This window comes from Durio zibethinus, chromosome 26 (assembly GCF_047325235.1).
Source record: "Durio zibethinus cultivar Kanyao isolate XHJ-2024 chromosome 26, ASM4732523v1, whole genome shotgun sequence".
Taxonomy (NCBI): domain Eukaryota; kingdom Viridiplantae; phylum Streptophyta; class Magnoliopsida; order Malvales; family Malvaceae; genus Durio; species Durio zibethinus.
In genome coordinates this window covers 5336479-5350659 of record NC_143187.1, presented here as the reverse complement: position 1 = coordinate 5350659, position 14181 = coordinate 5336479, and the positions used below count along the sequence as shown (strand labels likewise).

At 34.8% G+C, this 14181-nt stretch overlaps 2 protein-coding genes across 2 annotated transcripts; one reads left to right on the top strand and one right to left on the bottom strand.

Annotated features, from left to right (window-relative positions):
- The first annotated feature begins 937 nt into the window (after nucleotides 1-937).
- LOC111318610 (protein HOTHEAD-like) lies at nucleotides 938-6227 on the top strand. The gene is made up of 6 exons (XM_022921486.2): nucleotides 938-1665; nucleotides 2461-2839; nucleotides 4141-4451; nucleotides 4639-5024; nucleotides 5192-5760; nucleotides 5863-6227. Exons 1-6 carry the CDS (start codon nucleotides 1590-1592, stop codon nucleotides 5915-5917), a joined length of 1776 nt encoding a protein of 591 aa, XP_022777221.1. The 5' UTR covers nucleotides 938-1589; the 3' UTR covers nucleotides 5918-6227.
- Nucleotides 6228-6999: 772 nt separating this feature from the next.
- On the bottom strand, nucleotides 7000-14181 carry LOC111274646 (receptor-like serine/threonine-protein kinase ALE2). The gene is made up of 11 exons (XM_022859428.2): nucleotides 13444-14181; nucleotides 11512-11601; nucleotides 11069-11194; nucleotides 10753-10962; nucleotides 10527-10613; nucleotides 10317-10427; nucleotides 9826-10197; nucleotides 9164-9457; nucleotides 8465-8857; nucleotides 8109-8352; nucleotides 7000-7885 (listed from the first exon to the last, which is right to left on the bottom strand). The coding sequence occupies exons 1-11, from the start codon at nucleotides 13517-13519 to the stop codon at nucleotides 7195-7197; spliced, it is 2694 nt and encodes an 897-aa protein (XP_022715163.1). The 5' UTR covers nucleotides 13520-14181; the 3' UTR covers nucleotides 7000-7194.

The following is a 14181-nucleotide window of genomic DNA, read 5'->3' as shown; positions in this document are numbered from 1 at the left end:
AAAAATTATTTTTAACATAAAATTAGAGATTATTTTTGTTAAGATTAATATATAACACATAATTAATTAATATCATTTTTAATAGATACTACAAGGATATTAATTATTTCTCACGTATAATCAACTCTCGAGTCCAATTCATTTTCTCAAACTCAAAAATTATTTTTTTAATAAATTTAATTAATTTAAAATGTTATTAAAAAAATAAATTTTAATAATTTATCATTCATATCTAATAAAAAAAAATGATGTCCGACTCTATTTATTTTTAAAATCATGTAATAATTTCAAAACTGTTTTGATATAATATTCATAAATGTTTGTCCCAAATTGTCAAAAATAAGGAGACCACTTTCATTAACTGACGTGCAAATAGCACCACTATTACTAACAATCGTTTTCGCCTTCTAATTTCTAATTAAATATATGGGTTAATGGTACAAAGTTTTAAAAGCTAAACAGATTTTGTAGTTGATTCAAACGAAAGCTCATGACTCCGAAAAAATTGACTTCTACTTAAATTGTCCTCTTTATAACTGGCATTTCGGTTTTCAAATTTCACAATATATATCAATCAATCAAGTTTCAATTGAATATGAGATTTAATAAGTTCAAGATTTGAAAATCATGAATATTTATAAATTTTTTTTATTTTTAGATTGTATCTTTTTTTATAAAAAAAAAAAAAATCAATCGTACAGAAGTAAAATATGTAATATTCTTTTCATGCATTAAAAATTATCAAATTAACTATTAATTATTGTATTTAACATAAAAATATTATTATAAATAATAATGTAATTAATTTTAAAGAGTGCTCTAAGAATATCGGGTAGCAAAATACAATTATATAATGAACCCTTGATTTATTATCATGTTCAATGGACTCGAATTTAAATATTTCATATAAAAATTAAAAAGAATTTAAGACTTTGATATTACAAAGAGAATGCAGCTAAAAGAATTAGAATTTGCAATATCTCATCATGTCATCGGTTGAAACATTAAAAAATCCTAAATATTGTACTTACATTCAAAAATTTCTCTCTTTTGTGTTTGGGCAGCCTAGGTTTTTTCACTTTAAGATTTTAGGGGGGGAAAAAAAAAGAGACGGGTGTATGAGCTGGCAACCTACAAAGTTGGATGGATATGATGGTGAAATGTGAAAGTGGAGTCTTAATCCAACGGCCAACATCTTCTACTCCAACTGTGGCATTCATTTCACCATTAATGACTTACACCAGCCCTTGTTTCAGTGATCTTGAATAATGTTTGATAGCTGCATTCTTTGTTGAGTGCAATACCCTTCACCGTATTTTTTCTTTTAAATCTCATTATAATCTGCGCTGTATTTGCTTAGATACTGTATCTTGGTGTTTTTATATTCATCATTGATCACCTCTTGACTCTTCAAGCTAAGCTGTATATATATAATATATAGTAAGAGATAAGTGTAATAACACACAAAACAAGGCCAACCAGTGACAGCCGCAAATAGAAATTTGTCTTTTTTTCTTTTGGAAGCAAAGCTGTTTATCAGTTTTTTGGGGGTTTTTGCTGTGAGTTTGTTTATCTGCTGTGGTCTTTCAATGGCTGCTTTTGTTAGGGCAGTGAAGCTCTTTGTCTGTTTGGTTCTTTGGCTTAGCACTCTCTCTTCTCTTCAAGGTTTTTTTCTGCTTCTCTCTGCTCTTTTTCTTTTCTCATCTTTTTTCTGTTTTTGATTTTTTTCTTGTCTGTGTCCTGATGTTGTATATAAATAAATAAATAATATATATATACATGACCTTTTTTTTTATAGTTGAAGGAGTCATGATTTGAATTTAATCATTAAAATTAAAATGTTAATATTTTATCAACATATTATGCATGAAAAAAATTCTGAAAATAATCTTATTTACAGCTGTTTTTTTAGTAAATTTGACTTTAATTGATCCTTTTCATCTTTCTCTCTTTTCTTAATCTGTTACTTTTTTATTTGAACCATGTATATATATATATTTAAGAAGTTATGAGTACAATCATAACCATGATTACATTCATATAAAAATTTATTGAATCATATACCTTAATTGTAGGAGAATCTTTCATTCTTTTGATCTCTTACCTTGCACATATATATATATATATATATGTGCTGGTAGATAGATTGAAAAATGAATAAAAAAATTACCTTATAAGAGCATTTTCATTCTTCAATTAGTTCAATATATTTTGTGCTTTGCTTCTGGAAAATTAATGTCAACTGTTATCTCCCTACTCCCCTTTAATTATTTTTTTCCGTATTTTACCTCTGTTTAGTTAGATGGGACAGTTGGATATGTCTTTTCATTTTAAACTTATGACCCCTAAGGGTTTTTTTTTTTTTTTTTTTTTTTCTATTTTGAGTTAGGAAATTAATTACCGTAGGAGAATTGAGAATTCCAACTTGAATATATAACAATGGGAATTTGCAAAATGCAGGTGCCAAGGATTTGTACGAATTTCGATATCCATTCATCAAAAGGGCAAGTTCATTTTCATCATCATCATCATTCTCATCATCAAATATTGATAAAGTATCCTATGACTACATAATTGTTGGAGGTGGCACAGCAGGGTGTCCCTTAGCAGCCACACTCTCTCAAAACTTCAGTGTGTTACTGTTAGAGAGAGGTGGAGTTCCCTTCTCTAATGCCAATGTCTCCTTCCTCAGCAACTTCCACATTGCCTTGGCAGACACTTCTCCAACCTCTGCTTCCCAACCTTTCATCTCCACTGATGGTGTCCTTAATGCTAGGGCTAGGGTTTTGGGGGGTGCCACTTGCATCAATGCTGGCTTTTACACCAGAGCAAACTCTTAGTATGTTCATTTCTACTAATCTTCATTATCTTTCTCTCTTTTTTTTTTTTTCTTTTTGTTTTTAACAAAAAAATTAGTACTAATAATTCTATTAATTAAGGCTAAAATCTAATCCAATTTAGGTTCATTTAATGACATATTCTATAGTCCATTGTATTGTAACAGTGGTCCTGATTGTCATTAATGTTTGCAATTACTGTTTCTGTGAAAATAAAAGGAACCAAAATTTCAAACAAAATTTTCTATACTGATTTTTTTTTTTTTCCAATTTTTGGGAATTTCCATGGAAACCCTACTCTACATGTGCATCCCCCTTGAATTCAGTCTAAAAATATTAAAATTTTGGCAAAAGTAGCTTCAGAGGTTACTAGATTAGATATATGAAGATGGTGGTCATGTGAAACCGGAAAATCTAGATGTCCGCAGCAAAGCATTTATTAACTTTTTAGGGTCCCCCATATTGCTAAATTTTAATTTTGGGGTAATTCCCCTTTTTTAAGGCAAGAAATGATCATGTCCAAACAAAATCAATAAATAATCAAGGGCCAAGATGTTTCGGTTATCAAGAACAATTAATTAGGGTATTCTGATGAGTAAAAAGAAGGCATATGTATTGTACTGCAGATCAGGAAAAAAAAAAAGACATTTACTCATGATCCCATCTTCGATTTTAATAAAGTACTCTTTTCTTTCTTAAATATAGTTTTTTTTTCTTTACTTTTTTTATTTTTTGCGTACCTGTTAAATGTTTGGATGTGAACTCTTAGTGGGTCTCTGGCCTTGATTTGCTTTCTTGCTTGAGGGTTTGATTAGATAAGGTCTACACATTTGGCCCACCTTAAGACTAGGATTTAGGCTACTTTTTTCTCACAAAGAGCGACTTGAAATAGAAAAATGAGTTACAGGTATAAAAATTTAAATTCTAAAATTTATTAGATATTATTTTTTTAATCAGTGACTGCTAAAATTAATTAAACTAAATTGTGAATTCAAATTTAGTGATTGTCTCTTTATTATTTTTTCCTTGGTGTTTCTGCACTTTTTATTAGATGAATTTTGTGGCTATGCAATCTTACCGTTCTTCTATCCTACCAAACTGTTTTGTTATATCACAGTAAATAAGACAGGTGTCAGCAAATTCTTTTTTGTTATAATTTGTGGGGACCACATTGGTATGTTCCTGTTTTTTTGGAACTTTTACAGTTAGCTGCAATAGTTCAAAGGTCTAGCCTATTGCCAGTTGCCAGCTCTGGAAATTAAGCATTGATGTTCTAAGCTTTGTTGGATATGTATATATGCAGTTTCATTGAGAGAGTGGGTTGGGATGCAAGGCTAGTGAATGAGTCGTATCCATGGGTAGAGAAACAAATTGTTCACCAGCCTAAACTAGCACAATGGCAAAATGCCTTCAAGGACAGTCTTTTGGATGTTGGGGTCTCACCTTATAATGGATTCACCTACGATCATATCTATGGAACTAAAGTTGGAGGTACCATTTTCGACCGCTTTGGCCGTCGTCATACTGCAGCTGAACTACTTGCTTCTGCAAACCCCAAATTGCTTACTGTCTTGGTATATGCCACTGTCCAAAAAGTCTTATTCGATAAAACAGGTATACATGCCAATAGCTGCTTAATTAAACTAAAGTATTACTGTTTACTAGTAGTTTCTTGGTAGGGTTTCAGAATTTCTTTGCTCAAGTTTTCGACTTGTATAATTTCAGTAATCAGATAAGTTTATAGGTGCAAGAATTCATATCTATCTAACAGTGATGAGATGAGAATTAATGTCTGATACAGGGAAGAGACCAATGGCTATGGGAGTGATATTCAAAGATGAAAATGGGAACCAGCATCAAGCATTTCTCACCAACAATCGGAGGAGTGAAGTCATTTTATCATGTGGTGCAATTGGAACTCCTCAAATGCTAATGCTTAGTGGTATTGGACCGAAAGCTGAACTCAAGAAATTTAACATTTCCATGGTACTTCGCAATGAGTTTGTTGGCAAAGGAATGGCTGATAATCCCATGAACTCAGTTTTTGTCCCCAGTAACCGACCGGTGGAACAATCCCTTATACAAACTGTAGGTATTACCAAGAAGGGAGTGTACATTGAAGCTAGCAGCGGATTTGGTCAGTCCCAGGATAGCATTCAATGCCATCATGGAATATTGTCTGCAGAGGTAAGCGCAACTACTGATAATTCACTAGGAAGGGACAATTAATGTAAATTTAATTCCTATAATGTCGAGTCACAGAATTCAGGGATTAGGAATTGTTTTTTGTAGGATGGTCTATCAGAATGCAGGGTTTTGTCCTGATGGTTTCTGTCTCTTGTGATATTGACCAGATTGGCCAGCTCTCGACGATTCCTCCAAAGCAAAGAACACCTGAAGCCATTCAAGCTTTCGTCAAAAGAAAGCGAGACTTACCACACGAGGCATTCCAGGGAGGTTTCATTTTAGAGAAGGTTGCCAGGCCCATTTCCACAGGCCACCTCAACCTGGTCAACACCAACATTGATGACAACCCTTCGGTTACCTTCAACTACTTCGGCCACCCTCGTGATCTGCGGCGCTGTGTTAATGGGATCCGCATGGCTGCCAAGGTTATACAATCAGACCGTTTCACAAACTTCACAAAGTGTGACAAACCAACTGTAGAGAAGCTTCTTAACATGAGCGTCAAGGCTAACATTAACTTTATACCGAAGCATACAAATGACACTAAGTCCCTACAGCAGTTCTGCAAAGATACTGTGATCACAATTTGGCACTACCATGGAGGGTGCCACGTTGGCAAGGTGGTGAATCCTGACCACAAAGTTCTTGGCACCAACAGACTCCGAATTGTTGATGGCTCCACGTATAGTGAGTCTCCAGGAACTAATCCTCAGGGCACTGTCTTGATGATGGGCAGGTAAGCTTTGAATACACATTTAATTAGTCATACCAGCATTAACTACTGAGAAAAAGGTGGGGCACAATCATTATTTTTGTGTAAACCTTGTTTTGTTTACAGGTACATGGGAGTCAAGATTTTGAGAAGACGACTAGGAAAAGCTGCTTGTGTGTAATGACTAGAGACAAGCTGGTAGCATTTGGAGAGCAGCTTTTGTCTGTAATAGTAGTAGGAATGCAATGTGATTTTGTTAGTTTTAGCAAGCACGTATGTATGTAGCGAATAGCTTGCTATGGGAAATTTAGCATTCCCATTTGATTTGTGATGTTAATTTATGTCATGAACTAGTCTTAACTGTGCTCCTAATGGTTGGTGCCAAGATTGATGAAAACCCAAAAAAAAAAAAAAAAGAAGTATGTCTTTAGCTATGTGTTGGTTTTGATGTTTCTGGGTACACCATATAATCAAAGATTTAAGGTTTCAAACTTTGTTTCTTAATGTTTTTCTTACATTTTTTAAGCAATCAAATTGAAATTATATAATCTAATAATCAAATTTTACCATAACTTTCTTTTAAGTACATGATAAAGAATCATTTATAGAATTTTAATATTTTGTGTGATTTTGGTTCTATTATTGGATTCAACTTATAGAGACATTAAGCTTTAAAGGTGAGAAAATTGTGACGTCTCTAATCTCATATTTTATGATATATATATATATATATATATATAGAGAGAGAGAGAGAGAGAGAGAAATTTAAATCCAAATTTATAAGGTATTTTTTGTAAGATAAAATTATAAAATTTTCAAATTAAAACAAATAATACATTTCATATTTAAGTGTGAATCTTCACAAAAATTCTAGCTCAAATAAAGAGATATTGGCACATTAAATCTTTCATACAATAATTTACTGTCATGATTTGGTGTTTGTTTAAAATATGATTTATTTTGACAGGTTATCCTACTTGTTTTAGATGAAATGAATATTTTTATTAATAAAAAAGACAAAGCATTAAAAGATAATGAAAAGAATTTGAAGCACGATAGGCTTTGAAATGATAAAATGGTTGATGGCACTGATCGTAGAATGAGATGCAGTTTCTGTTTATATGAAAGTCTCTCGTACAATAACAACATTTTCTTCCGCGATCCAAGGCATTCAATAAAGTCACGCAGTGAGCCTCTGAATTGATGTCATATTTGATTCTTCATTATATGCCAGTTAATCAGTTATTATTGGTATTCCTAGCATTGATAAAAACCAAAATTTTTTAAAATTTCATGACAAGGAAGAACATTTCAAAACTTTTCATGTGATGCATATGACAGATTTTAAGCATCAATCGGTCTGCATTCAGTAAATTTCCCAGTTCTTGTTCAAGAAAACCAACTCTAATTTCTCATGGAAGTTATTATCACTTTAATGACAAGGCTTTTAGCAAAATTTTAGTAAGACCCTGGCCAAAATTTGACAGAAAATCCGTGCTCACTTCGACTGCCTCTTGATAAACTTCTTATTCTTTGCCAGAAGTGCCTTCTACTTCCTGTTCCTAGAGGGCCAGAACATGAGTGCCTTCTGAAGGACCCAGGTTCCTGCTCCTCAAGTCCTAGCGGGACTCCTAAAAAATCTGATGCTGACAGTGCTATATTGCTCTCATGACTAAAAACATAGCCCGGTGCAGGGTGATAGGTCTCTGAAGCTTCCACAACCTCACTTGAAAGTCTACTAACCTTACTATCTACAGTGGTAGGAAAATCCTCCTGGATTCCAACTTTTGATTCTACCTCCTTTTTCTCATCAAATTCATTACACACTAGCTTTAATGCTTGAACAACTTCACCCATAAAAGGACGATGAGATACTTCGGGCTGCACACACATTGACGCAATTGCTGCTACCTTGGCAATGCTATCAAATGAGATATCAGATTTTATAGCTGGATCAATGACTGTTTCTAAACCTTCCTTAGCTGTGAGGAGTGGACGAGCCAATGCAACAAGATTTTCTTGACCTGGGGGCTGTGACAAATCCACAGGTTTCCTCCCTGTTAAGAGCTCGAGTAGAACCACACCGTAACTATATACATCACTTTTGACAAGAAGGTGACCAGTCATTGCATACTCTGGAGCCAAGTAACTGAAAAATGAGAAGTTTATCGGTGATAAATCTTCTGGATGCCAAAAGAATGAAAAAAACAATGAACAATAAAGCACTAACATACTACATTCTAAGCAAACCAGACAGCTGATTCTCAGGAGAGTATGCAGGTATTATTAAGTAAGCTTTGTTGAAAAATGACAACTGGTTATGAAAATTAAAAAGGAATGTTTCAGGAATGATGGTACAGAAGCATTCATACCCAAATGTGCCCATTACATGTGTTGAGATGTATTTGTTCCCTTCATCTAATGCTGTTCTAGCCAATCCAAAATCTGAAACTTTAGGAGTAAAATCATGTTCCAGCAAGATGTTGCTGGACTTGAAGTCTCGGTGTATAACCCGGGGGCTGGAGTCTTCATGTAAATAAGCTAAGCCTCGAGCTGCACCAAGAGCAATCTTCGTTCGAGCACCCCAGTCAAGGGGATCAGTTTCCTTGTCAGCTCCTGAGAAAATAAGGATAGAGAATTAAACAGTCTCTAAGCTGTAATGTATAGCGATCTAATCACAAGCAATAAAAATATAAAAGGGGGTTTTAGTTATGCTGAAGATATTCACCATGTAAATGGGATTCAAGACTTCCATTTGGAACAAGTTCATAGACAAGACAACGTGTATTATCTTCAGTGCAAATACCAATCAGTTTAACCAGATTTCTGTGGTGCAAGCGGCTAAGCATCTCCACTTCTGCCAAGAATCCTTGTCCTCCACGTTGATTCTCCCTCTTCAGAACCTTCATAGCCACTGCAGCTCCATCATCTAAAATACCTCTGTAGACAATGCCAAAACCTCCTTCACCAATCACCCGGGAAGCATCAAAGTTATTGGTAGCTCTTTCAATATCATTTATAGTGAAGTTCTTTGCCAATCCTGTATATGTCATCCCACTAGAACTAATGGACATTGATGCAGCACTTGACATGCTTCCTTGCATCACAGCCCTAGCAGCCCCTGTTGAATTTAAATGTCATAATTTGTCACAAAATGAGGTCTGAGTAAGCCCAAACAGTGCTTTTAACTAAGTATGACTGATTAATAGAAGAATAGCAAACCGGAATTTTTAAGTCAAGGAAGAAGAAAGCTTGATTCCCTAACAAAATCTGGCAACAAATTAAAAATAAAGGAAAATTTTGATTGGAGTAGGTGAAATTACTTTAGGCATGTTGTATATTTGAAAGCCAAAACTCGTTCTATGAGCTTAATAAGTGATTCATAATTTTGTACTGTCTTCTGAGAATTTAGTCGTAATGGAAGTACCTGATGGTTTTGCTGGAGAAAATGTTATAGCTTGGGGTACATGTTCTGGTTCTTTGATGCAAGCTCCATATTTCAAAAGAACAAGCCAAACAATCCCCAAGCATACAACAAAAGCTGAAAAAGATGACAGAATAATCACAGCTATCATGCTTCGTGTAAGCCCATCTCCCTTCTTCTTAGGCACATCAACTCCTAAAGGTTTTACTGCTTGCCCATGATTGTTACGGCTAGAGTATGGGTCATCATCTATAGCAGACACACTGGAACTTGCTGCAGGTGGGGAGGGTGGAAGACCTGCGTAGGTTGAAACACAGAAGTGACATAATAGCATATTAGTCTCCAAAAGTCTCAAAAATCACAGTTTAAGTTTCTTTCCCTAGGAGCCAAAAGAAACCTTTCATAGGCCAACAAAAGTAATGCAGGTATTATATAATGTAAAAAAATGAAAAAATGTAAGGAAAGTGTTAAAAAATATTTAGGCAAGTAACTTGGAAAATAGTCATTTCTTCTTAATTCAGAATTATCCTTTCAACTATCCTAAAAGCCAGGTGGTTTATGAGTCTTCCAGCAGGTGCTTCAGCTACACAATTATCAGCTTGAACATCATGCTATTTGATAATCATCCAGAAAACACCCAAAAGAATGGACAATTTATATATTACCTGGATAGTGAACGTATAACACTTCATAGGGACCAAAAAGGGAGGCCTTTATGAAGACCTGTCTGTTCCAAAATTTCTTATAGATTAGTAATGCGGTTGTATAGTCAAATTTTACTTCCCATGGTACCAAGTTAATGAGAACGGTACTTTTCTCTAGCTCCTGACTAGCTGCATTTGCTCCCATAATGCGAACTTGGCTGTGGTTTAATCTTACACTAGCAGCAATTTCCTGAGCCAGTTCTGAAACCAAAGGAAAAAATGTGTATATCGCAACACCAAGCTGAAGCTTAATTTGAATTGGCCAGACACAACCACAAGGTGATCCAGGAGGAGTATATGTTAGGGGCTCGGTGCATGTCACTGACGTACAATCTGCAAATGGCATCAAATGTAAATTATTTGTTCTCACTATAGGAGGATTGCTGATCTACAAAATCTAATGGAAATGCTGGACGAAAACCCTGGTCAGATAATATAAAATTTACAGGTACCTTTATTAGGAGGTGGAGGTGGTAGTGCCATAACCACTGAAGGTGGTGGAGCCTTCATCTTCTTCAGGGAAGAAGCAATAGGAGAAATTGCAGGTTGAAGAATGGGCACTTCTACAAACATGATCACAGTAAAATAATTATTAATAATCATTGTAAAGTTAGTAAAAACATGCAATATTAAGCAAATGAAAAATGTAAGCTATCCCATACTATGAAAATGCCTTGATGGATCAGCAGGTGATGGTACGGGTGAAACCCAGCTCGTAGTGGAATATTGAGAAGGGGAGACTGCAGGAACTGTAAATTTAGAAGTATTTGATAGTATATAAATATATGTATCCATTAGCTTTAATCCTCAAGAATAAACAAGTTCAAAACAAACAAACAAGTATTCAACAATATGGCGATGGGGGCTATTCAACAGAGAAAACCAAACCTTGCTTGCTGTGAGCGGGTTGATGAATCGAATAAGAGGGTTCGGGAGCAGAGTTTCTGAAATTTTTCCTTGCGTAATGATGCTTATGAAATGAGTGTGAAGGTGAGGATGCAGGACCATGCATCCAATTCTTTTCAGGGGCTCCAAAAGATGATGCAGTGGGTGCAACTGAGATACCCGAAGGCTTCAAGGGATTGTGTGGATGGAGGGCTACAAATTAAAGAGAAGAACCCTCATTGATGGTTTCAACTAGAAAAGTCAATTCTAAGACGGTTTCTTTTGGAAAGATAAAAGCCATTCTAGATTATTGACTCACCTTTAGTTGGAGAGTGATCCACGGAAGATGAATGATGGAATACTTTGCTAGAAGGGACAGCAGCCAACTTTCCATTTCTTGTCCTGCCAAAGCTGGGAGGAGTTCGTGTCAGAGAGGGGGCTGGATCTGTAGCATCATTTTGAAGCAGACCCAACCAACATTAATTAAGGAGCATAAAATCATTAGACATGATCAGCAACAACTGTGATGGTATGGAAACACAATTAACTGGAAAGTTTCACTCTTTATTTTGCAAAACCATTTTATAAGATCATAGAAAGCACCATGGTCTTGGACTGTAGGCGTCAGTTCATATAAAATAGGGATTGGTGGATTAAGGTCTAAGGAATAAAAGTCTGAATGGAATTTAAGATCCAAGAAGAAATCAAACACTTGGATATATGCAATCTTAGTCCATCAAAATCTCATTTTGTGAGGTTCACCTGGTTGTTTAGATGGTGCTCGACCTAGTCCGATAGGATGAGCAGCTGGTGTTTCTGTTGGCATTCCTCTTGGTGGCCATACAGCTCTTACTGCATCAAAAAAGCAATGGAACCAAAAAAGAGAGGGAGATTAAGCAGCATTATCCATTAGCAAATGCTTGAAGTTCGTAACATCAATGATGAACCTCACAATGAATATAGAGGCAACACTGGCATGATTAGCCTTCTAGGCCAGTATTTTAGGGGGGGCAATTTTCTTTGCAGGACTTCAATAGACATTTTTTTCTTAAAGGTATACATAATAACTCTGAAGCTTTACAATGCAATTCATATTCGTTTCCATCTGCTATATAATGGCCGCTCAAAAAGCTTCAGCAATTTATTGCTTCATCAATTTAGTTCTAGAACCATATTCAAAGGCAATTTAAATGGATATACTATGCCAGTCTATTATAATGAGAAACTAAATACCAAACTCTGTGAAAACTCGCTCCTAACTTGTAATTGCACAAGATACATATAGTTCAGTAGGGAAGCAGTTAGAACAAGTTACTGTCTAGATAGTGGTTCAAAATGTGACAGCTTACACAAGGTTCCTCCATTATGGGTGCAGAAGCAGGGAAGTTAGAGCTATTATATGGCCACATTACAGCCTGAGAGAAAGAACAAGTCTAATGCACGCTAGTCAAGAATCTAATAGCAAAAATTCATTGATGTCATGTGACCCATAACAGAATACAAATGAAAGCTTCATGGTTTAATTTTGAATAACGATTCACAGAGCCAAGAATCATACAGTTAATAATAAAAAACACATCGAAGATTATAAAAGGTGATGGCTTTTATTACAGAAAGTAACTTTATTTCAAAGGCTTGCTTTAGTTATCAAACTTAAAGTGTTTAGATCAGGCTCACACAACCATAAAAACAAATATTTTGATTGGAAACGAAGAAGCGAGGAGGTCATGGTCAATAAGAAAAGAGGCAAGCAGGGATTAAAACAGAATGTCAACAAGGCGGAGCCCATAACAGACTTCTAATCAAATAACTGCAGAACAAAGATAAACACTGCTTGTGAAAGCAATTTATGGGGATACATTAAAGATTATGCAAAACACTAAAAAATTTATTGATTGTAGGTGAAAAAGAAAGAGGATCACAGACTATTGTTCAACTGAGTACCTTGTAAATTTGGATTCTTTCATGTATCTGTTACTCAACATGAACTTGGTTTCACAAAAGATATACCTTTTGAAAAAATTGGACTTTCCAACTTGTAAATCTCACAGAAGTTTATAACAGCACTTAATAATGCCACAGATCATGATGTTGTCAAGTTTTTAAATAGAAAACTGTTGGGTTTTCCTAAACTGAAGAAAATGTTGGAGTTAAATGAAAAACCACCATGTAGGTCAAAGCAATCTATTAGTTTCTGGACAAGTAACCCATCATCATTAAAAACTCAACAAGCCATGGAACATTCAAACAATTGATCAGTGATAAAACCATTCGTCTATGAATTTGAGACATGACCAAGAAATTCTCCCTTAGAACGATAGATCGATCACCAGGAAATCAGCTTCTGAATAACGAGCCAGGAATCATGAAATTATCATACAACTGACAACCCTTGCCTGGAATGTGAAACCACCAACTTCAATTCACCCTTGCAGGCATTCTTGGTTTTCATGAAATGCAGATTCTCTCCGATACTTAAATTTTAAATTCTGCACTTTCCCAATTTGTGAACAAGCTCAAAGTATATCATCCTACTTCATCACAGAAACTAGTTTAAACATCCCAGATCTTTAGAATGGGTTTTAAATTCAAGTTTCATGAAAATCTGAATTAAGTTTGTCGAACAAATGCATGGATCAAAAATAACAGGCTATGAAACCTAGCTTAGAACAAAACAGGTGTAAACATCATTACCTGATGATCCATCAACTGACACAGCACTGACAGTTATACATATTGTCAACAGCAGGAGTGTGAATTGCAACCCCATTTTAACTTCCAAAGAAACTGGATTCAATCTCCAAGATGTTTCATCTCTCGCAGCCAACAATCAAAGCAAGAAAAAGATAACAAAAACAAAGCAGTGAAAACTGAAACAACACCCTGAAGCAAAGCATGGGTATAACTTAAAGGAACAAACTGTATTACTTTTTTAGAGTACAAAAGAAGATCCACAATGGTACCATCAAAGTAGAGACTAAGGAGCCTGTATTAGGTAGCAAAAAACCAGGTAATCCTTTATTGATTGAGACTAATAAGTATTGATATATGAAGAAGTTTGATATAATTCTAATAGAACTGCAGTTTTTATTATCCAAAACAGAAAAAGAAAAAAAGATCATAGTTTTACTGGAGCTGATCAAAGCAAAAGAAAAAGGAAAAAAAAAACAAAAGCAGAACAGTGAACTTAAAGGAGATTGGTGTAAGACGCTTTTGAGTGAAAGGGTTGGTGGGGTTGAGAGAGAGAATTGTTCTGAAATAATTCTGGTTGAGGTATATTAGTTGAATTTCTTCTGATATTACTTTGAATTATTTGATATGAATTACTTAGTTTCTTTTCAGCTACAGTAGAAAGTTTAGAAATTAATAATTCATCCTAAGAAATCATGACTGCTATATCATTTTCTAAAACTTCCACTATAGCATTATGAC

Bases quoted from the DNA above. Each gene is read 5' to 3' on its own strand.
- LOC111318610 (XM_022921486.2), top strand. From the start codon at position 1,590: ATGGCTGCTTTTGTTAGGGCAGTGAAGCTCTTTGTCTGTTTGGTTCTT. The intron at 1,666-2,460 runs GTTTTTTTCTGC...TGCAAAATGCAG, and splicing joins CACTCTCTCTTCTCTTCAAG to GTGCCAAGGATTTGTACGAA. The intron at 5,761-5,862 runs GTAAGCTTTGAA...TTTTGTTTACAG, and splicing joins ACTGTCTTGATGATGGGCAG to GTACATGGGAGTCAAGATTT.
- LOC111274646 (XM_022859428.2), bottom strand. From the start codon at position 13,519: ATGGGGTTGCAATTCACACTCCTGCTGTTGACAATATGTATAACTGTC. The intron at 10,614-10,752 runs GTTTGGTTTTCT...CTAAATTTACAG, and splicing joins ACCCGCTCACAGCAAGCAAG to TTCCTGCAGTCTCCCCTTCT. The intron at 10,198-10,316 runs GTACCTGTAAAT...TGCCATTTGCAG, and splicing joins ACCTCCACCTCCTAATAAAG to ATTGTACGTCAGTGACATGC.